Source organism: Camelus dromedarius, chromosome 25 (genome assembly GCF_036321535.1).
Source record: "Camelus dromedarius isolate mCamDro1 chromosome 25, mCamDro1.pat, whole genome shotgun sequence".
In the NCBI taxonomy this organism is placed as follows: Eukaryota; Metazoa; Chordata; class Mammalia; order Artiodactyla; family Camelidae; genus Camelus; species Camelus dromedarius.
Genome location: NC_087460.1, coordinates 7,631,956 through 7,654,693, shown reverse-complemented (window position 1 = coordinate 7,654,693; position 22,738 = coordinate 7,631,956). Strand labels below are relative to the sequence as shown.

The following is a 22,738-nucleotide window of genomic DNA, read 5'->3' as shown; positions in this document are numbered from 1 at the left end:
ATTGATACGATCGCATGGAGCCAGGCCTGCTGTAACAATTGGAATTTTTCCTCAAATTGGAAAATACAGAAAAAAGAAACGAGCTACCGGAACAGCTTCTCACTTGAGGGAGGAACTGAGGCCTCCTGCCCCGTAGAAACCAGCAGAAAAAGAACCCTTAGACCCTGTGACGTGGTCTGACCATAGGACCCAGAGTTTACACTTGTCATAGTTGAGCCGGTTATTTCTGGCTTTGTTAATTTGCTTTCAGTTACTTGGTTTCCAAGGAGTTTAGTTTTGGTTTTTCGTCCTTCCTTATCCAAATATAAATTTTCAGTGTAGTTTCTTTCACTGCTGCATCTTCCAGGAAGTGTCCATGTGGGTCAGGGGCCACTAACGAATTTATCTACTATTTCTGAGTCTCTGTTGCTGAGACAAACATAAAAGCTGTTTATTACTAGTTTTGATCCCTTGATGACTCTTAACATGGTGGTTACAGAAAGGAACCCAGACAATAGACCTGGTCTTGAATCCTGGCACTATCCTTTCAGTAGCTGTGTCATTTGGGGCAAGTCACGTTAGGACTCGTGTACCTGTGTGACGAGGAGAGTTAACGCCCACCTGACGGAGGGTAGTTTTGAGGATTGAATGAAATAACGCTCCACTTAAGGCATCAGCATAATGCTGAGCAGACAGAGACCACTTTGTAGCTGGTTATTCTGTCACCCTGAACACAGAGCAGGAACTGGGAAGTGTGTGCTTGGCTGCTGTGGCCATCTGATACCTTCTCTTTTCGTCATTAATTAAAAATGTGAACTGTCTTAAAGTGACCGGGGGGACTCTGACATTGGGAAGTTGAAGCTGTTAAGGTGAAGGCTGCACTCCTGGGCATTGGGGGTGTCCCAGGTGAAGAAAGAATCATCTCTTATCAGTGACATCGGAAGCCTTGGGTCCTTGAAAATAAGGAGGCTGAACCTAGAACTTCCGGGGCCTGGTTCCCCCATTTCTAGCATCTCCAGGGACATGCTGTGAAGCTCCCCCGATACAGAGACCCCTAGCTCCTCCCGGACAGTCTCTCTGAACTTTTAAACCAATCTTCCAAAGGTCGGGGGGGGTGGTTAATAATTCCCTATCTAATTTACCCACATAATGTATCTTAATAACTTGTTTTTTAATGGAGGTACTGGGGATTGAACCCAGGACCTCGTCCCTGCTAAGCACGGGCCCTAGTGCTGCGCTACACTCTCCCCGCCCCAGTAACATTCTTAAGAGAAAAGGTAGTTGCCAAATTCAAGTCTTTTTGTTCTTTCCCTCTCTTTGTAGATTTGTTAAAGAAAAAAGACCTACGATCTCTCCGAACTTCAATTTTCTGGGCCAACTCCTGGACTATGAGAAGAAGATTAAGAACCAGCCCGGAGCGCCGGGGCCCAAGAGCAAACTGAAGCTGCGGCACCTGGAGAAGCCGAGCGAGCCGGGCCCCGCCGCCCCCGAAGGGGGCCGCCGAGGCGAGGGCGCCCCCGGCCCGCCCCGCGCCCACCCCGCTACCTCAGAGGCGGCGGCGCCGGCCGCCGGGGCCCCCGCCGGGGGGCAGCCCGCTCTGCTGGAGGACAGCCCCCTGGTCCAGGCGCTCAGCGGGCTCCACCTGCCCCCCGACAGGCGGGAGGACAGCACGCGGCTCAAGCGGTCCTTCTCCCTGGACATCAAGTCGGTGTCGTCGTCGTCGTCCGCCGGCGCGGCCGCGTCCCTGCACGGCCTCCCCGCGGCGGCCGACGAGGCCCCCGAGTATTACAAGCCGTCGGCCGCCCTGGACGGCGTGGGCAAGCTCTGCCAGTTCTCCCCGGTGGAGGAGGTGTCGGAGCAGACCCCGGAGGCCAGCCCGGACCGGGAGGACGCCCGCGGGCCCCCGCAGCCGCCGCCGCCCCGGCCCCCCGACGGCCCGAGCCCGCGCTTCCACGCGGCGAGAGGCGGCGGCGCCCCGCGGCCGCCGGCAGCGCCCCTGCAGCGCAGCGGCAGCGTGGAGGACACCCACCGGCCCGCCTTCCTCTTCGGCCTGTCCGGCAGCCAGCAGCACCTGGCCAAGTCCGCCGCTGGCCTGGGCCTCAAGGGCTGGCACTCGGACATCCTGGCGCCCCCGCCCTCCGCCGCCGCCCTGCCCAAGAGCTGGTACCTGGCCCCCGCCGAGCCGCCGCACTTCTACCCCGCCTCGGCCGTGTTCGCGGGCGGCGCCGGCTACCCGGCCTACAGCTGCAGCCAGCTGCCCACGGGCGGCGAGCCGGCCGGCTCTGTGCGCCGGCGGCGGAAGCCCAGCGACAGGGCCGACTCCCGGCGGAGCTGGCACGAGGAGAGCCCCTTCGAGAAGCAGTTCAAACGCCGCAGCTGCCAGATGGAGTTTGGAGACAGCATCATGTCGGAAAACAGGTCGCGGGAGGAACTGGGTAAGGTGGGCAGCCAGTCGAGCTTCTCGGGCAGCATGGAGGTCATCGAGGTCTCCTGAGGAGAGAGACCCTGGGGACCTCCGCCGACGGTGTTGCGCTCGTTCACAAAAAATATTCCCTGTAAATCTGAAATAGATGTATGTACATACATATATATTTTTGGAAAATGGAGCTATGGTGTAAAAGCAAAAGGTGGATCAACACAGGTGTTCTCTCAACATCTGCGTTTGAGAGCAGCTAATACTTCTCTCACCCAAGTGGAAGGGCAGACGCTAGCTTCCCCCAGACCGATGAAACAGTTGTATGCAATGGATTGCACATCTCTGGTTCTTACTAGGTCGAGTTCTACTTGGTGTCTGAGCACAGACACCCCCACCGTTTTCTTGTCACGCTACAAGGAGATCTCGGATACCAGTCTCTTCGTCCGGTCCCTTCCGTAGTGCACCTTAGTGCTGAGACTGAGCCAGCTTGTGGGTCGGGTGGGGAGACCCTACTAGGAACAGAACCTAATGGTAGATCCAAGAGAAGCGATCACATCCAAAGCTGATTCACCAATCCAAGCTCACCGGCCAGCCGAGTGACGCCAGCGTCGTTCTGCTGACCGACCATTAGGGGCCTTGCCAAGATCTACTTTAGAGCAAACCCAGTACCTCAGGCAGGAAGCCGGGCCTTCACCACGACCAGGTCCGGTGGCCCGTTTTCTAGGCATTGTGAATAGGCAGGTAGCTAGTCGCACCTTTCAGACCAACTCAGTCCGTCTCTGCACACATTTCCAGTTGGGCCTGGATGGAGGCTGTTAATGTGTTCTTTCTTCTCAGCTTCATGAAGAAAGAAGGGAAGCTGTCTCGCAGTCAACTTAACAGCCAGCAGTCTGGCCACATTGTGATTTAAGCTAAGGTTGGGAGGCTAACCAAGTCTACCTCCCTCTTCATAAATCAAAGACTCGTTCAAGATGGGATTGTTAAGCTTTTAAAGATGAACTTGGTTTCAAGCCAGGTGTGAATTTCTTTGGTAGCAGAGCAGCAGCTCCGAGTTCTCAGCCAAACTAGATGCTTTCCATTTCGGTTTCATTACCCAGATGCATTTTGTGAAAGCAGAACAATAAGGTAGCATTTTATAGGAAACCGCCAAGAGATAGAAAACTGTGGAAGGATCAGAGAAGGTTAAACTGCTGAGAAGCAGTAAACTGTCATTTTCTCAGTGGCTTTCTCCCTTCGCGTGCAGTGAAGGTGGTATTTTCTGTAATGTCCTTAGACTTTCAGGTTCACTGACAGGGCTGAGAGAGGCTTTGGTTAGCAAGGAATGTTCAGAAATAAACAGTGCAGGGAGGTGAGGGGAAGGGGGCTGCATTTTGTTTCATTGCAAGCAGGGCGGAAAGACACAGCCCAACTATTCTCAGAAACGATCCCCAGCATTTTTTAGGAGACGGGACATATCAAAATGGAGCGGGACCAAGTGGTCTCAGTCCGTGACCTACAATCACTGTATGGAATCAATCCTGGCAGCTGAAAATAGGAGGTGATTAGAACAAGTACACAAGTGACAGTACTTACCTGCTTTGAGTTTTGTCAGCTACAGTCTGGTCCTGTTTTGAAGCCTTAATTCACGTCAGCAGCTTTTTTTTAGGGTGGTGGGTGGGTCTTAGTGTTGTTCTTTACTGTAAGTGTAGCTAGTTGCTGACTCATATCTCAGGTTTTTCTATGTGTGAGAAATGGACAGTCCTCTGACTAGGATGTGACTTCATGTTTCCTCTGGTGACTGCTGAAACCAGCATAGAATGACACGATTCAGAACTGACTTGATCACGACGACTGTGGTCTTCATATAACGTAACTGGTTATGCACAAATTATGGGCTAAGCTATGGGTGTAAAATGGAGAGCATGAACCGTGCAGGGAGTGCGCTGTTACCATACTGGAAAAGTTCTGTTAAGTGATTGAGTTGGTTTTCCTATATACGTTTAAATTGGGGGTGTAATCAGACATTATTAAGGTTTTGCACAGTAATTTCTGATGTGTTATGTATACACGCACACCAAATGTGTAACAGCTCCCTGCTTCCAGAGTCTGGTCACCACTGTGGGACATCTGTAAGATGTGGAGGTAATGGCTCTAATGTTAAGTGGGTTTCAGGAGGGTTGTGGGACTTGGTTTTAATGAGATCTCTGGGTGGAAACTGGCCTTCCATCATCTGGGATTTCTCTTGGCTGTGGTCCCCATCCTTCCTGTGACTGATGTGGTCATAAGCTACAGCCTTTAGTCCCTGATCGCTAATGTCAAGTAATCAGCCCTTGGACTCGAGACTGTCCTGCCCAAGGGGCAGCCTCTGGGGCGTGGCATGGGCTGGCTCTCGTCTGCGGGAGTTGGAGGGGGAGCCCCGAGGGCTACTAGAAGATACGGGATGGTGATTTTAAAGAGCAAAACTAGACTTCTATGTGAGAAATGCTGGAAAATGGTTTAGGACGTTTGTAAAGTTACGTGGAAAGACTATATAAATGTTTAATATGAATATAGTGTTCTTTTGGAGTCAGGCAAGCTGTTGAATGGTTCAATTGTGCATTTCTCATTTTGATGTGTCATGAATGTTAATATGATGAAATAAAATCAAAACTGGTACCTGTTTATACATAAATATGAGAAAGGACCTCTCTTTGCAGCTCTAAACTTGGTGGGAGCAGCAGTGTCCAAGTGGGAAAGGAGGCAGTGGTGGGACCTGTCCTGGGGTCCTCTCGTCCGAGGATTCAGTGAAGCACTGAGGTCGGCTGTATCTCAGGCTCCATCACCTGCAGGGAACATGCTCGTGAGCTGTCACCTTCGTTCTTTAATATGTACACCAAACGCACACTACAGTGTAGAAACCTCAGGGAAATATTTGCTGAGTGATGGACAGTGTAACCTCCCTGCAAACAAAAGTCCAGGAATTCTACCAAACATACAAAGAACTCATACTGGTCCTTCTCAAATTCTTCCAAAAGACTGAAAAGGAGGGCGTACTCCCAAACTCATTCTATGAAGCCACCATCACCCTGATACCAAAACCAGACAGAATATATAGGGTAGGAAGAAAAAAGACCAGATGAACATTCGTGGTACATTTTAATGTAATATGTGGATGGTTTTATAATTCTTGTAGGAAAACCTGAATAGTTATTTAAAGATCTGTTCTCCATCCCTGCCACGTGCATCTTAATGCCCTCTCCGCTTGTAAGTGGCACTGGGCATCAGGACTTATGAGACAAGCAGCTTAGCCCCCCAGCCAGTCAGTAAAGAACCACACAGTAAAGGAATAAAGCCTTTACCTTCAGTGCAAGCAGGTGGAACACTAATGACAGAACCACGGGTGACGTCAGTGAAGTCGGCTGCAAAAGGCTTCTGAGTCGAAGTTAGATTTAAGGAAATCTAAAAGCAAGAAGGATTGGACTGGGTGAGCGAAGACCAGAGGCGCTATCTTGGCTAGGACCTCGCTGAAAAATGGAGGTGGGCATGGGGTGGAGGAATAAAAGGCGTGAGGAGTAAGCCTGCCTCAAGGTGGAAGGTGCCAGGAGGGAGCAGGTGCTTCAGTGACAGGCTTCGGATGGGAAGCTGCAGAACTTGGAAGGCCTGAAGGTCAAGCCAGTTGCTACTCAAACGCAGACAGATCTGGGGGCCTCTTGGAGACCAGCAGCGGCTGGCTGGTGTGGACGGACTAGTTTGGGTCTGACAGCATCAGAGCAGGGCTTAGGCAAAGGGGGGACGGGGAAGGTGTAGACGGGAAGGGCAGGCCTATGTACTGGGACTAGCAGACAAGAACTTGTTATCCTCAGAGCCGTCACTCGTGTGTTTTCTTACACACTCCTCTCTGAGGTGGTTTTTTGTTTGTTTTGGGTTTTTTTGTTTGTTTGTTTTCTGACACTAAACAGAAATGTTTTAGGTCTAGTGAACAAAATTTATGCCTAGGTACTTTTTTCTCCGTATATTGCTCTTCTGCCTCTATCAGTGGAAGAGGGAAAAGTAAGTTATTTCTGGCATCCTGTGGGGCCCGTTCATCCTTGTACAGCAAAATTATACTTGGTTATTGTATCTTTAAAAAGTTCCAAAATCAACTGGAGAATTACAGCACCATCTTGCAAGATGTTCACATGTCAATCATATTGTTGAACTTTATATGCATTGTTATCAAACTGGGTTTACATAAAAACAGAAGTTTCATTCCTTCGGTTCTGGCTATCACACTATAGTTAGTTCAAAATGCATTCCCATAGGAAATGCAGAATGTGACCTTGGAGGAGCCGTGTCACAGGCAGACAGGGCAACTGGGAGAGGGTTAGTTCAGCTGTGGCCTGGGTTCTCTGGTCGGAAATTATGACAGTTCCAAAGATGAATTAAAAGTACTTGGTTCACAAAAGCTTTTAGCATAAATCATGCTTCACTATTTAATAAAAGGTAGCAGGAGGAATAGGCCTTGATTGGTGAAGAAAATTAATCGAATCACTGGCAAATTCCATCATGTCTTATGTTGACACTGACAACCCTGAACAAATTTCTGAGAGTAATGGACACACACACACCCCCCCAGCTCACACCTGAGATCTTGGTTTTACTAGTAAGCAACTAGATTTAGTTGCCAAAAAACTTAACTTTCTGGTTTGAAGCAGGTCAATAATTATTTGGTTACCCTTCCCCTCTGTGACATCTGAATGGAAGGCACATGCCTGGTGTGTGCGTAAGAAATTCAGTGTCACTTATTATAAACCAGTGGACAACGGTGACACCTCTGAGGTACTTACAAAGTTAGGGTAGGGGAAAGAAAAGCAAAATTATTTCTCTCACAATTAAAAAAATTTACACCTAAGAATTCCACAAGAAAAAATCTCCCTTCACTCTATCCTTCCATCTTTAGTATCAACATGTTAAGTGATGTCCTGTGAGGACTACACCTCTGGGCTTGGCTGAGGTGTAAACAAAACAAGGCAAGAGTTCAGTCCCTTGGTTGATCACAGCTCTCATTACTGAAGATTCCGGGTTTTCCTTGGGACTTGCTACGGGGAATGCCAAAGCTCAGTAAGTTCTATAAATCAACCCAAAAGAACGAGTGGTGCACAGAGCCCCCCAGGGCCATTAGTTTCTGTAACCTTGGAAACAGCATGTTTATAGTATCTGTAACATACCTTTTTCATATATCAGAGAAGAAAGCAAAGAAATACCTTGAGAATACTTCACCAAAAAAAAAAAAAAAAAACCAAACAAACCAAACTCATCTCTTGAGGGCACTTCTACCTCTCAGGGTGTAGAGTCCTCAAAACTCATTCCATCAAATAGTCACTCTGGCAGAGAACATAAGTTACTAAGAATGATAAAACTTTGAGAGGAAACAAAGACGTGAAATCTGTAAAATAATTATAAAGGTGCTCATGAAATCTACCACTTGCTCTTAACCCCAGAATTCATTTATGGTAAATTTATATGCACGAAACACAAGGAGCGAAGGCCCTCCTACTGACCTTCCACTTCAACTAGTGCAACAGGAGGCAGAAGTCCAGAGGCCTGTCTGATGGGGCCCATAAATACAGATGACTTGACTGATAGCAAAACAGGTCCTTAAAAGAAGGGATCCACTGAACACCTGTCGATTCATAATTAACAAAACGAAGCAGCTCTCCCTTGGGAACTCAGAATTGAAAGCCCCTACCAAGACCTACGGTCACTGCTCGGACACAACAGGGAAAGATGCCCCTCGCCGTTGCTAAGGGTGACGTATCAGAACTGCAGGCCTGGGAGCTGAGAGCTGGGGGAGGGGGTGCGAGAGCCTATCCAGACCAGCTCGTGCTCTGGGCGGGTGGAAACCTCCAGTCAGGGCTCTTCAAGGGCTCCCGGCTGCCGCCTCAGCCCTGGGACACCTAGAGCGCCCAGCATTACCACCTCTTGAAACAGCAAATCACTCAGATTTCCAGAATCAATCAGAGAAAGTAAAATATCGAGGAGGGAAAAGTGAAACATTACCAGTCAGGGTCCAATCAGAGGAGAACCACCAGGAAGGAATGATGTGGAAGAAGGAAGTTGTCAAATGAGACTTACCTTAAGCAGTTAATTACGGGAGCTGGTAAGAGTCCTGGCTCACTGTTTCTTCTTCACTGCTGGGCAGGTGGCTGGGAAAGCAGCTGGGGGGGCAGTGGGGGACGGGTGGGCGGTGGGGGAGAGCAGGACACCTGAAGCAACAAGCTGGAACCAGCATCTGCCTCCCACCAGAACCCACGCTGGCCTCCGCCCTTTAAGCCCTCATCCTCTCTGCTGCAGATGACCTGGAGGAGAAGCCAGTGCTCACACCCGGCCTGGGATGTGGAAACGCTGAAGGCACAGTTCTGTAGAGCTGGAGGAGCTGCTGGCTCGGCTGCTGCCCACACACCAAAGGCCCAACAGATCCGTGAAAGCACACGAGATGCAACAGGGCCTGACCTACGGTGGCCTCCATCGAATACGCATGGATATTGCCTTACTTCCACTGAAATCTCACGCAAAATTCTCTGTGGCCAACTCTCACCAAAAAGGAACAGGGAAAGGAATTCTGGGAAATGTACTTCAGCCTAGCCAAAGCTGACAACACTGTAAAACCACCACACACCATAAATACATTAACTAGAATTATTTCAAAACCTATCAAAATTTGCCTATTGTTCACGTCTCTGCTTCTACCCAATAGCAAGTAGCCTCTCCACTTAGGACCCACATCGAACACCACATTTTGTCTAACTTCTTTATAAGAAGGAAAAGAACTGGAGGGAGAGCTGGCTGGCGGAGAACTTCTGCGGACAATGCTTGGGTCACCTTCCTGCCACGTCCAGACCATCCGCTGTGGCAACACAGTGAGAAAGCTCTGTCCTCGTCGGCTTAGTCTGTGTGTCACTTTGTTATGTGCTTTTATTTGTAAGTCCTATTAAGTGCACTGAGGGTAATGGAACCTGGTCCCAGAGCTGTTTTTACAGCTCTGGAGACAACCAGCCCTTCCTTCTTTGAAAGCTACAAGCAAGTCTGTGTTCAAAGCTGGGTTCTGTCTGCTCCAGGAATTCAAACAAAGACAATGACGGTGAGGGCTTAAAAATGCCTCCTTCTGTCAGTCGAGGTGAAGAGAATATGAGAATGCCTTGTAATTTCTTTTTCAACTCTTCTGCCAGTTTTAAGTGAAAAACATGAAATTAGGAAGAAACAGTAATTGGAGAAGGCGGGGACCTAGTCCAGCCATATCAGATATTAAAATGTAGTGTGAAATTATAATATTAAACAGTGATTAAAAATAACAAAAAACAGCATGAAACAGTATGGAGAGAAAGATTAGAACACAGTCCAGAACCAGATCTGCAATTATGTGGAAATTTAATACATGAAAGAGGACTGCACAGAGGAGGGGGGAAGATGCATTATTCAGTAAATGCTGCTGCCTTCCCCTCCGTGACATTTCCTAGCATAGCCTTAGCTATTTAACAGGTTTCTAAAGTTACACAACATCTTCCTTGATTTGTACTCCCTAATGAATTGCTCTAGAAGAGGTTTAAGCCCCACTCAAATCCTGACCATCAAACAAGAAGCTTGTCATTATAAAGATGAGCTTCTTTCCCCAGTGGGGCACATCAGACTTTAAAGGTCTAGCTCCCCACACCAGACTCCTCCACGGCTCCCTCAGGCCACTTGAACTCCTTGGGCCGGATGTTCTACCGACTTCCTAATGGGCAAGGAGGCATCAGGTCCCATGCAGCCTTGGCCTCTTCCCTTGGCTCTGGTTTCCAGTTTGTCTTTACAGCTCACATGGAATGAGCAATCTTGATACTTCTTTGGTCCTTAGAAAATCCCAGAAGCTGTTGATTATTTTGCCTACGTCTGAATATTAAAAAATTATTTTTCCATTAAGCTTAGAATTTCATATTTCTGCCTTCATCCAGCTGTTTTATGTCCTACATTTTATTCTGGGTTCTGAGAACTTTACAAGATATTGTCTGATTAAAACCTGAGATTAGAATCAGATAAAGTTGACCTGAGAGATGCTAAATTAAGTGGGATACCTCACAGGTTTGGAGAATAAAGGGGGGGGCCCCCTTGGAGACCAACATGATGTCCTGGCCCCAGTGACCTCCCTTTCTCCCCAGCTCCTGGTCTCGGTTTGCCAGCCACCCATTTCCTTGCAGTCTTTTCTTCCATCAGAACCTTTAGGATGCGCACAGCGCTGCACTGCGACTTCTGTGGTCACTCAAAGCGCTTTGTTTCCTAAACCCCCACAGAAATTCAGCAGCACGTTCAGTTTTTCCTCTGCAGAAAAGAAGGGCAGGGACCACACACAGCCCTTCGGTATCCCGGCACCACAGCTGGCACGTCACGGGGGCTCCGTGAACACCTGCGGGTGCCCGTGCCCTGCTCTGCTGTGGGCGCCTGACTGCACCAAGAGTTTGTGAAGCTAGTAAAGCAAATGCTGAGACCTGCGCACAAAAACTGGAGTCCTGCCAGCGCTGATGGAGCAAGAGGAAACCAAGCCTCTGTCTGCATCAAGGAAACCAGTTATCAGTGGGAGATGAACCCCACGAGGGTGCAGAAAGGGAGCCTTCAGTTTCCGATGACGACACAGGAGGGACACCCTAAGCTGACATGAGAACAATGCCAGTGTCTCGCCAGCGCAGGAGGTGCCCCAGAGAGGGCCTGATGCGATGGAGACACAACACACGGACCTGGGTTACACTCGTTCTTTATGTTCTAGCCCACAACCCAGACAGCCTACTGAGAAAAACACCACGTCGGCATCAAGGATACAGAGCTTCTTAAAATATCTCTCCCTTTCTCTTCTTTTCAATCCACAAGCTAGACTAGATAATATACAGTGTCAATTAAAAAAAAAAAACCTAAACAAAATAAAAATACTTCCTAAGGCAGAGTTCTGTACAGAATTCCCAATAGTTCAAACCTTCCAACTCCGGTGAGCACTGAGCGTGGGTTTGGCTGGTTGGCTCTGCAGAGGGAAAAGCCGTGTCCAGGGCAGCAGGGCTGTGTCCCGCCTCCTCGGGGAGCACCAGCGATCCAACGGCCTTGGTAACCTCCTGGGACTTTGGTCCCAGTGTCCCGGGGACCTGGCGGCGCCGGCCCGAGGGCACGCGCGCTACAGCCGGAGCTCGCGGTCGGGCTTCATGCTGAAGGGCTCCAGGCGCTCGGCCTCGGGCAGCAAGCTGTTGAGCCGCTCCAGCAGCGGCACCGTCTGGTCGATGCCCATCTGGATGCGGCGCAGGATGGCTGACATCTCGTTGACCTTCTGGATCTGCTCCGCGTACTTGGCGTATCTTTTCTGGCGCTCTTGCATGAAGCTAAAGAGAGTTTCTACAGACAGATCCATCTGCAGAAGGGAAGGAAGCGAGACACAGGCAATCCAGTTGAAACAGGTCCTCTCGCCAGGATGGGGGATGAGCACAGGCCACGTGGGGGCCACCAGCTTTCCAGGAAGCACCCGGGATGAAAACCTCCTCAAACACAGCTTCACCAAGTGCTGCCCCAGAACCAGCCGCGAGGGAGACTAAGAGGACGTCAGCCCTGTGTGTTGGGAGCATGAGACACTTACTGCCTGTTGAGACCCTGGGATTCCTAGCTCTCCCTCTACAGGAATGAATCCTGTGCTTGGAAATCAGACAGGCTCAGCCACTGAGTTGCTCAGACTTATACTTTCTGTCTCAGGCTTTTCATTTGCAAGACTCAGGGACTGACTCCGGGCTTGCAGGGTGGTTGTGAGGATGCAGTGGGGTAACCATGCTAACATACGCCAGCTCGGGACTCAGCTGGGGGCCGCTTCATCCCTCCCTCCTCCCCGTGGCTGCAGTCACTCCGCGGAAGCTGCATGGAGGGGGCAGCGCTCCCTGCCAGGACCACAGATGTCAACCAAGTCAGTTCTGTATCATTCAAGGCAAACTGTGAGGACCGCTTCATAAACCCTCCCCGCAGTTAAATAAACCTGAGGCAACATCTTCCTTCTCCTGTATTTCTTAACTGAGAAAGTGTACCATTACTGGCACATGAATTTTAGCTGGGACATGGTAGGATGTTAAAGAATATGAAATCACATGACACAAAAGTTACCACCTTTTAAGTCTCTTCCCATTCTTTCTGAATGCTGCAGGGAAAGTCTCAATTTGGTGCAGACTTTAACACCTGTAATAAAATACGTAACGTCTATTCCTCACATTTTGAACACATGAACCCCAGGTACAGACTTATTCTAGCGTATCTGACAGGACTTTAGGCAATGTCAGTATCCAACGCAATTCTGAATCTCACCGTTTTGACCATCGGGAACACCGTCCCCTTTCCTATTTCTATTTTGGCACAAAGAGTCTAACAAGAAAGCAAACATACAATACAGTCAACAATTTACTAAGTACTATCGTGTGCCACGCATCACGCGAGGCCCCAGGGGTACAGACACCGAGAACCCAAACTCCGCCCCCGCACGGCTTACTGTGTACCATGACAGGACTTCCTGTTAATGTGACTTTACTCTTCCAGGAAACTGAGGCCCAGGAGGTATGTTGCAAATAACTTTGTTTCAGGAACTTCCAGAAAAATCATTTAAATGAAGAAACTATTAGAGTTTCCAACAGACAGAGAATGACTGTTTATTCCTCACAACTCTTGCCTCAAAATCCTGGCCTTGCTGTGACCATGTGACTAAGTACACGCGCAAGTCTCTCGTGGCAGCTTCTGGGCCGCTTCCTTACAAGTTAGCTGGCATGCCCCCTCCTCCCCCCGCCCCTCCGCTGCGGCTGAAATGCAGGCGCAGCCCCCTCAGACCATGAGGATTACTAAGGTCACAATCTTTGGGTTGGCAGAGCAGTGAACGCGAAGTCTGGGGCCATGAGGACTTTTCCAGGGGAGAGTTGTACCAGGCCTGGGAGAGAAGAGGAAGTGTCCATCCTGAATAAGCCAGTGTAACTGAGGGGCTCTGTAACGCCAGCTGGATTTAATCTTACACTGACAGACTGGATGTGATAAAGTCCCTGCCCTCAAGGAACTCACCGTTTACCCTTAATCTCATACTTCAAGCCTTGCCTCATATATTCATATACTGACTTTGGTGGCAGCACATTTCAAAGGGCAGGGGAAAGGGAGCTGAGATTATTTATAGGCGTAAGCGCACGCTTTACTAAGACATTAGACATCTGTAGAATGGGCTCAAACTCGTTCCAAATACCTTATGTGGTTGGTCCACTACCAGCAACAGATCCAAAATATGAGCAAACCAAATCCAGTAATATACAAAAGATAATATGCCATTACCAAATGAAATTTATCTCAAGGATGCAAGCTTTGTCAGCATCTGGAAATCAATGTAATTTGTCATTTCAGTATAATAAAGGTTAAAAATCATATAATCATTTCAAAAGATGCAAAAAAAGGATTCAACAAATTCAATTATGAAAAATCTCAGCAAATTAGGGACAGAAGGAAACTTCCTCAATCCGACAACGGGCATCTATGAAAAACCAACAGGTAACATCAGAGTAAGTGGTGAAAGACACTTTTCTCCCTAAAATCAGGAACAAGGCAAAGATGCCCACTCTTACCACTTCTATTCAACGTTGTACTACAGGTCCTAGCCAGTGCAACAAGTCAGCCAAAGGAAATAAAAGGCTTAGGAAACAGAAAGGAATAAATAAAAGGGTCTTAATCTGCAGATGATACGACAGTGTATCTAGAAAATCTTAGCGACTCCTAGAATCAAAAACTAACAAGTGAATTTAGCAAGGTTACAAGACACACAGTCAATATTCAAAAATTAACTGTATTTCTACATACTTGCAATGAACAACTGGATAATGGAATAAAAAATATAAAATTTACAACGGTATCAATATAAAAAACTCAGCAAAAATGTCAACAACATATGTATAAGGCCTGAACACTGATATTACAAAACTGCTGTGAAAAACTAAAGGGGATCTCAAAAAAATGGAGAAGTATACCATGTTCGTGGATTAGAAGATTCAATATTATTAAGATGTCAGTTCTTGCCAAATTCATTTATAGATTCATTTGCAATCTAAATCAAAACTCTAGAAGACTTTTTTTGGATAGGGATTTGATAAGCTGATTCTAAGGAAACAGAATGGTCAAAGAATTCTAAAAAAGAACAAAGTTTGAAGACTTATAGTACTTGATTTCAAGACTTAATATAAAGCTACAGTAATCAAGATAGTTGATAGTGGTACTGGCATAGAGACAGACATATACAGATCAATGAAATTGAACAGAGTGTAGAAATAGATCCTAACATATGTGGCCAATTGTTTTTTTTTTTTTTTATGAAGTTTCCAAGGTAATTCATGAGGAAAAGAAAGGTTTTCAACTGTTTGTGCTAGAACAACTAGATATCTATACAGGAGGAAAAAACCCCTGGACCCCTACACCTCACCTCATACACAAAAGTTAGCATGAAATGGATCACAGATCTAAACACAGAAGACAAAACTATAAAACTTTTAGAAGAAAATATTGGAGAAAAACCTGTGCTACCTTGGGGATAGACAATGATTTCTTAGATGGGTCCAAAAACCACTAACCATAAAACAAAAAATGGTTAAACTGATCTTTATCAAAATTTAAAATTTCTCTTTGAAAGACATCATTAAATTGATAAGGCAAGCCACAGACTAAGAGAAGATATTCTGTATATACACATATCTGATAAGAGAGACAGCCGGAATGTATAAGGTACTCCTACAATTCAGTATTAAGAAAAAATCCAAATTTGGGATCTTTTCAGGAGAACTGACCTGGGCCTCTGCCTCATTAAAATTAAATGAGTTTCTAAAGAAAATCTGACTTTAAGATCTTTAAAAGGAGAATTAAGATCCTTCCCAGGAAAGTGAGCCTCCAACTGATCAGCTGAATATCAACTGAATTTATTAAAAAGAAAAGTTGGGGAGAGAGGATCAGTGAGGAGCCCCTAAAAATAGGCTAGGAGCCCAGGGGAAAGCCTTGCAGGAGATCAGCTAGGGGATGTGAGGCTGTGGCAAAAACTCTGCCGGGTCAACTCTTGTTTTCTGGCTTCTGACCCTCCTCCAGGTTGTCACTCCCACAGAGGATCTGGGAGCTCTCAGTGGGAATCTTCTCCGGGATGCCCCTCTCTTGCACAATGGACAAACAATGGGCAGATGTTTTCATTAATGACACCAACTACCACGCACTGGACATTCTCAAGTGGCACTGTTTCTGGAGTCAAGAGCCTGCGACGACAGCTTGTAAGAGTACACTCTTGCCGTCTGTTCTCTTACCACACCGCTGATCTCTAAATCAGACAAGAGGAGAAATCAGTCTGTGGCAAATCTCAGTCCACGTGGTCTACCAAAAGCAAAAACCGAAATCCATACTAACGGGACTGTTTCTTTTAGTTACTGACATCCATCTTATCAGGATGACTGGGAAGGTGGAACACTGTATGTAATAGTTAGTAATTCCCTAGTTATTTAAGTTAATGTAATAAAGTAACGTATAACAGTTACAACTACAATCCATTGAGTATTAATTGTTAGGCACTGTACTATGTACTATACATACATGATCAATTCCTCACAACAGTCCTACAGGGAACATATCATTCTCCCCCTAGAGCTGCAGAATCAGGGAGTCAGAGATCAGAATACGTGTCCAGGGTCACTTAGCCAGTAGCAGCAGTGAAGGCAGAATTCACACTCATGCTTTTATGCCTCATCCCTGCCTATTTTTCCTACACAGCTAATTAATTCAGATCTCAATTCATTTCAATTAACTACCTACCAGGTTGAGCCATGTGTTCAGTACCTTTTTGAAATCCTGACAGATAAGTTAAAATGGCCATTTTTAGAGTTTTCCAGTAGGGTGAGAGAACATTTCTGTTTCTAATTTAACCACCACCATTTCTTTTTTTTTAAATAACAAAAAGAGCAAGTTGCCAGACATAACATGAACCACAAAACAAAAGCTAAGAGGAGACCAAAGGGAATAAACTATTTGTTAGCAGATAAACTTGAATGACATTTTCACTGGCAAGTCTGTTTGTACACTTTGTACTCTGACATTTCACTTGTATAAGCATTTCACAATCCTTGACTTCACAGAGGGGGCTTTAGAACAGGGAATTTCAGCGCAGCAAGGGTCCTCAGAGATCCTTCAGTCCCACTCCCTCACTTTCCAGTGGCAGGCCACGCCAGAGCGGCTCGGCAGTTCACCTCGGTCCACACAGCAGGTACTGTCAGATGTCAGAGCCAGGACTGGACTCCAGATCTTCTGACTCCAAGGGCCACCACACTGCTGTCAGCTGTCCCGGCAAGGAGAGACTGCCAGTGACACTTCCTTTTCCACAGCTACCTCTACCTTGTCAAACGAATTATAACTGTGTCAAAACCATGATCTTAAAACAGTTCCTCAAGACACCATTTCTGGCCATAAGGAAAACAAGAGTCTATCGCGAACTGATGTCAAAATCAAATGGCAAAGTCGAGTCAAACAAATGTCTCTGTGCCCGCCGGGACTAGGAACCTGCTCAGGTGGGCCTAGACCTGCAGCTGAAACTGCGCCGTTTCTGGGTCCTTCTGGAATTACGTCAGCCTTCTCCAGCTCCCCATTAGTCTGCCACATCCTGTTGCGCAGGGGACCCACAATGGACAGACTGTCGCCAGGGTTCTCATTAATTACACCACAGGCTGAATGGCACGGATTACCACATAATGGACATTCTAAAGTGACCCTGTTTCCTTTGTTCAAACAATGTATCTAAGTGTCTCAGCAAAGGAACAAATTCTAGCTGGGTCTTCAAGAGAATGAAGAGATACCAGGATCTCAGGAATTTGCATTGCATCACTTTGTCCCAGTAATTAATTATTTTATGGCGTGTCTAGCTTCCCCGCATGCATTCTTACTCTCAGAGGCCTTATGTCTGGGCAGGAAGGGAGAAAAGCCATCTCAAAACCTTTAAGCGGTTCCCAAAACTAAATACATTAAAGTCAGGCAGATTCCCGCCTCCCCGTTCCAAAGTGCTAGAAAGTGACACTGAGAGGCAGCAAAACAGGAAAAGAAAGAGACAGGGTAACAATCAAAGCTCAAGGGCAGGAATCCCACCTCTCTGCCCGTGAGACTTCCCCTGGACTCCATGAAAGCTACCAGTTCAGGGCACACAGACACCCGAGGTCTTCTGCCTCCCTGAGAAGTCCCTGCGGCCCTCCCAAGTGGGAGGGGGCGGCCCCAGCCCGGGGTCCAGCTCCCTGCCTGTGCTGCTCTCTGTCTGCCTTCCTGGCTACCACCGTCCTCTGAGATATTGGTTAAAACCCCGTTCTCAAAAAAGTGATCAATTGGGAATGTGGAAAAGTTAGCCTCAAAGTAGGCAGATCCTGGCATTTTCAAGGTGTAAACGTGGGGTCTTCAGGGTTAGTGTCCTAAGTGCGGCTGCATCCTCTAAGGATCGCATTTGAAATATAAAAGTGTCCTGTGACACCGTGAAGGGAGCATCGTAAAGGAGCGTGGGGGCAGGACTGTGGGGTGAAGTGAGTATCAGGTACAAACAAGGAGAGGGGCTGGAGAAAGAAACAGGGAAAGCGCTCTGGGGTCTCAAGTGTGGGTCTGAGAGCTGGATCTGAGCCTCCGCCCCACCGCCCAACAACCGTGTGACCTCGAGGCCTCCTTGCAGGCCTCTGAACCGTGGTTTCTGCATCTGTCTGAAGTAGATGATAATATCTGCAAGATGCCTATGCAAGACCGGGCACATGGCTAACAAATGAAAAATGACAGCTGTCTCGTTAATTATTAGTTACTACTTATTAGCCATCACAACTCCTACTGCAGGAGAGCAGAGCTGAAGGAGAGGTGCTGGTGGATGGAGGAGGGGACAGGGACGAAAATCTGGGAGCAACACCAGTAACCTGGACCACCCTTCCCAAGGTCCAGGGTTAAAGGGGAATAAAAGTCAGTCTGTAGGACCTAGTGACACATTCAAAACCTAAGCTAAGCTAACAAACAATACTAAACTGGGTTCATTACGTGCTCTGTAATTCGCTCATTTACACACCCAAATTAGCCATGAATATAACCCCTTTTCCGACTCGGAGGAGAGAACAGACTTTGGAGGTGGTGGGGAGGTAAATATTTTACAGTTAAAGTGCTCCACCCTGTGCTGCAGAAAGAACCAGAGACACCCAGTGTGATGGTGACGATGGTGATGATACCAGCATAACCATTTGGTGTATCTCAGGGGACACCAGAGTCTATGCTCCTAACCACAGCCAGGTGAGCTCTCCTGACATGCGAGGGCCTGGTCGAGAGCTGCGAGGCCTGTGTCATTAACCCATGCAAGACGGCTGAAGTGACAACTCAATTTCGTCACACACATTCACCCAGCAACCATTCCCTGAGCACAGGGGAGAAGGCGGCAGGAGAGCCTCTGACGGGGAAACCAGGAGTGCGCTGGTGTAGGCTGGGGGCATATGCGGCTGGGGATGGCGCACATCAGGCAGAGACGGGAGAGGACTGCAGCAGGAGGAAGCGCACGGGAGGCATGGAGCAGGAGCAGGCGCACCTGAGCAGAGGGAGCGCCTTCACTGTCTAAGGGCACGCAGACCACCACTAGCACTGCTCATGCACAAAGCTAAGGTGACAGCCAACCTGCAGAGAGAGAGGTCTGGAGTTAGCGGATTTTGCAGAATACAACCATGACTTACAAGATGGAAAGGCAGGTAAGTGAATACAGAGGGCCCAGGTCTCAGCAAGGGTGAAAGAAAACGGCCGAGGGCCGCCAGGCCACCGGAGGAAGTCATTACAGAATCTACATTGCGGCTGCACCACCAACGCTCACACTTCCACGGCAACATCTCGCCATCACCTCCTTGTTGGCCTTGCTGCCTTTGAAAGAAATGACTTTAAAAAAAAAAAAAAAGAAAAAAGAAATGACTTTTACTCCCTAAAAGAATCCTTTCACTTACACAGCTCCTTCCATCCCGCAGAGGACTTACACCTGCATGATCCCATTTGCTCTGGGCTGCAGGCTGGCTGTCACCTTAATTTCCCTCTAGTAATGGTTTGGTAAGACCCCAGGCAGTGAGAAGCTCTCTGCTCATGTGCAGAATGAGAACTGGGGAGTAATGCCGGATGGCAGCTAATCTCTCCCAAGACTGAAGTACAGCCCGGCAACACTGGCAGAAAGAAGTGAACTGTTGCCTCAAGCTCTAGGGACACTTTCTGGAGAAATCCTTTGGGAATCCTTGAGACCTGCAAGAATGAGAGATGTTTTTAAAGGGAGTACAGATCATAAGTGTCCTCCCAGGTAACAACAGAGAGAGCAAATGCGTCTCCAGTCCAGAACATCCAGATAAGTGTGAGAACAACAGACTTGTCAATGAATAGGACCTTGCGTCCCGTGACTGTCACTTGGTCAAAAAAATTTTTGTTAAATTTTAGGTATGGATGGAATTTTAAGGATGAGTCTCCTGGCTTGCTCTGTACTAGACAGGAGATCTTTATTTTAAAAGGGTGAGGGGTGTGGAGGGATAAACTGGGAGCTCGGGATTTGCAGATACACACTACTATATATATAACAGATGAACAGCAAGGTCCTACTGTGTGCCGCAGGGAACTATAGTCAATACTTTGTAATAGCTTATAATGAAAAAGAATATGAAAAGGAATATGTATATATGTATAAGTGAATCACTATGCTGTACACCAGAAACTAACACAACATTGTAAACTGACTATAATAAATAAAAAAAATTTTTTTAAGTTCTTAATTCTAGTGAGGCCTTTCTGGCCTACCCTGCCCAAAATTTCCACCTCACTAGCATTTCACATCCCTTTTGTTGCTTTATATTTTTATTCTTAGCATTGGTTTTACATGCTATATATTTTACTTTTTCCACCTTGTTTATTGCCTCTCTGTTTCCCCAGTGGAATGTAAGGCCTATGAGGAAGGGATTCTGTCTGTTTTGAGCAGTGATATATCCTTAACACCTAGGGCAGAGCCTGGCTTGGAGGTGAATGAACTCATAAATGAAGTGGACACGTAAAGGCACATGCATACAACGTTGTGAAAGGCATATTTCTTATCTCACTGAGTCCAAAAGCTGCAGCCAGGGAGACAGAACCCTAATAAGGTTCGTACACTATGAGAAAAAAGATCAGAGTTATGCCAAGTTGGGAAAAAAATGTATGTTCAAGATAGAGATTTATAAAATACAGGAAAACAGAATGAACTAGGCTAAAAATAAACACCACAGGCCATCTCATCACTAAAGGGCAACCACAGCTGTCAGGTTTCCTTCTTTTTAAAAAGATATTTAACATAGTTGAAGTCATACTGACTATATAACGTCACGTACTGGGTTTTTCACTTAACGTTAAAAGCTTAAAAGTGTTTGCTTAATATCACTTGGCATTCATTGAAGGGAGGACCTAATCAAGTGAAATTTACCATGGAACCTTGTGCCAACCCTTGTGAATTTCAAAGTTGGGCTCAAGATGCATTTTAGGAATGTAAGTTCAAAGATGACACAGATGTTCAAAATGTAGATCAAAATTTAGTATCATCCAGGGCACACACACAGACTACACTGCCCAGCCTCCTTTGGAGTTAGCTGTGGCCATGTGACTGAGTTCTAGCCAAAGTGGTGTGCGACATTTACAGGTCTGGACCAGGGAACCTCCCACCTGTGCTGTTCCACTCTTTCCCTTTCTGCCAACTGGATCCTATCAGCAACGTGGTCTTTGGATCTGGCAGGGCCCCAAAACAGGAGGAGCCTGAATCCCTGAACTCAGTGGAGGAGTCACCTGCTAACCAGAAACACCCACCTTGAACATGAGCAAGAAATAAACTTCTGTTGCATTAGAGCCATTACACATTTTTAAGTCTATTTATAGCTGCCATCTAGCCTACCCTACCTAATAGAAGTCTCATAAGCTTTATTTTCTCTAATAGACTAAGAAAGCTTATCCATCAGTACAAACAAGATATTGACATAACTGAAGACTATATTGTTATTCATTTAATAAGCATTTATTAAATGTCTACGATGTGTCAGACACGTGCTAAGCACTGCAGCAACATTCCAATGTGCTGACATTCCCAGTTTTTCTTCACTGAAAGAGACACAGGACAGGAATGTCTTTTCCCAGCCCTACTTTCAGCTCTGGAACCCATGTGCCCTTATTACTGCTGACCCTCTGGCTTACAGACCGCAGTTCCTCCGGCTTTCCTCACAAGAGGGGTGGCTGGAGGGGCCTCTGACGTCGCCCACCCCAGCAGACTTGGAGATGAGCTGGGGAGGGAGTGGGACGGGTCTCCAGTACCTGGCACCTGCGGCCAGTACTGGGAGCGCTGGCAGCGCCAGCTGTCCAGGGGCACGTCTAGGGCAGCACACTGCAGGGAAACAGGGCTGCTGCTCCCAAAGGCCCATGTATCAGTATCGAGAGTCCGGATGGAGGTAAATCTCAAGGCAGATGAATAATTGGGTTTTGCTCATGCTTTGCCAAAAAATCACAAGCCTACATTTCCCACAGGCAAATAATAAACTCGATCGGGCCCCCTTCCAGGATTTCTGCCTTTTGGCAGGACAGTGCTGGTGAAAAGGAAGTGTGGGGCCAGGCCCGAGGAAGTACTGCAATGGCGTACCTTACAGCCAGACAGCCCAGAATAAGCCCAATCCCCCATCTGTACTTCCTGCCACTCAAGGGACCAGTCGTATTTCTTATAGAAAAGAAAGACTGCAGAAAGGACAAGAAGGGGGAACAACTCTAATTATGTTCTCAGGGCTCAACCTCAAATTCACACCAAAGTAACTTGTAAGATAGAAAGGAAACACAAAACGTTCCTGAAATGCTTTGCCCTCGGTATTTTGGCAAAAAGCAACCCAACATCTCAGTTGCTCTGGTCAAAATTTGTAGTTTTAAACAAACGCTCCCAACCCATTTTATAATTTGAGGTCAAGCCAGCAGTGACCAATGCCAGGGCATGTTTAAAAGCAGCATCAGGAATCTAACAACGTTGTCATTTAAAGGAGATTCAGTTCAAGGCGGCAGACAAAGGGTAACAGCCTCACCTGGCCAACGGTTCACAAGAACCCAGCTTCTCACTGAAGGGTCTCAGAACAATCGCTAATGTGGGCTCAGACGCTGGTTCTCTGTGCAAACTGTGGGAAGCCCGTTTAACCTTGGTCAGCCTCTCCCACAGTCCCATCGGAGGAAACATGGTCCAGGAAGTCAGGTCAAATACTTAGAAAATGGCTCCAGCTGGGTCTTAAACATTACAGTATTGTCGCCTGAAAGAGATCCCTGTCCAATTCTGCGTGCAGGCCCATGAACAATCACTCG

General features: G+C 47.2%; 2 protein-coding genes across 6 annotated transcripts in view; one reads left to right on the top strand and one right to left on the bottom strand.

Annotated features, from left to right (window-relative positions):
• DUSP16 (dual specificity phosphatase 16) overlaps window positions 1-5,045 on the top strand; it is a 142,883-nt gene extending 137,838 nt beyond the window's left edge. For all 4 annotated transcript variants that reach the window (XM_064479054.1, XM_064479055.1, XM_064479057.1 and 1 more), the window contains one exon: window positions 1,303-5,045. In XM_064479054.1, coding sequence (XP_064335124.1) covers window positions 1,303-2,473 — 1,171 coding nt within the window. In that variant the 3' untranslated portion in view covers window positions 2,474-5,045. The remainder of the gene's footprint in view (window positions 1-1,302) is intronic.
• A 6,056-nt stretch (window positions 5,046-11,101) lies between these two features.
• Window positions 11,102-22,738, bottom strand: part of BORCS5 (BLOC-1 related complex subunit 5) — a 68,660-nt gene continuing 57,023 nt past the window's right edge. For both annotated transcript variants that reach the window (XM_031444075.2, XM_031444074.2), the window contains exon 4: window positions 11,102-11,756. In XM_031444075.2, the coding sequence (XP_031299935.1) occupies window positions 11,526-11,756 (231 nt within the window). In that variant the 3' untranslated portion in view covers window positions 11,102-11,525. The remainder of the gene's footprint in view (window positions 11,757-22,738) is intronic.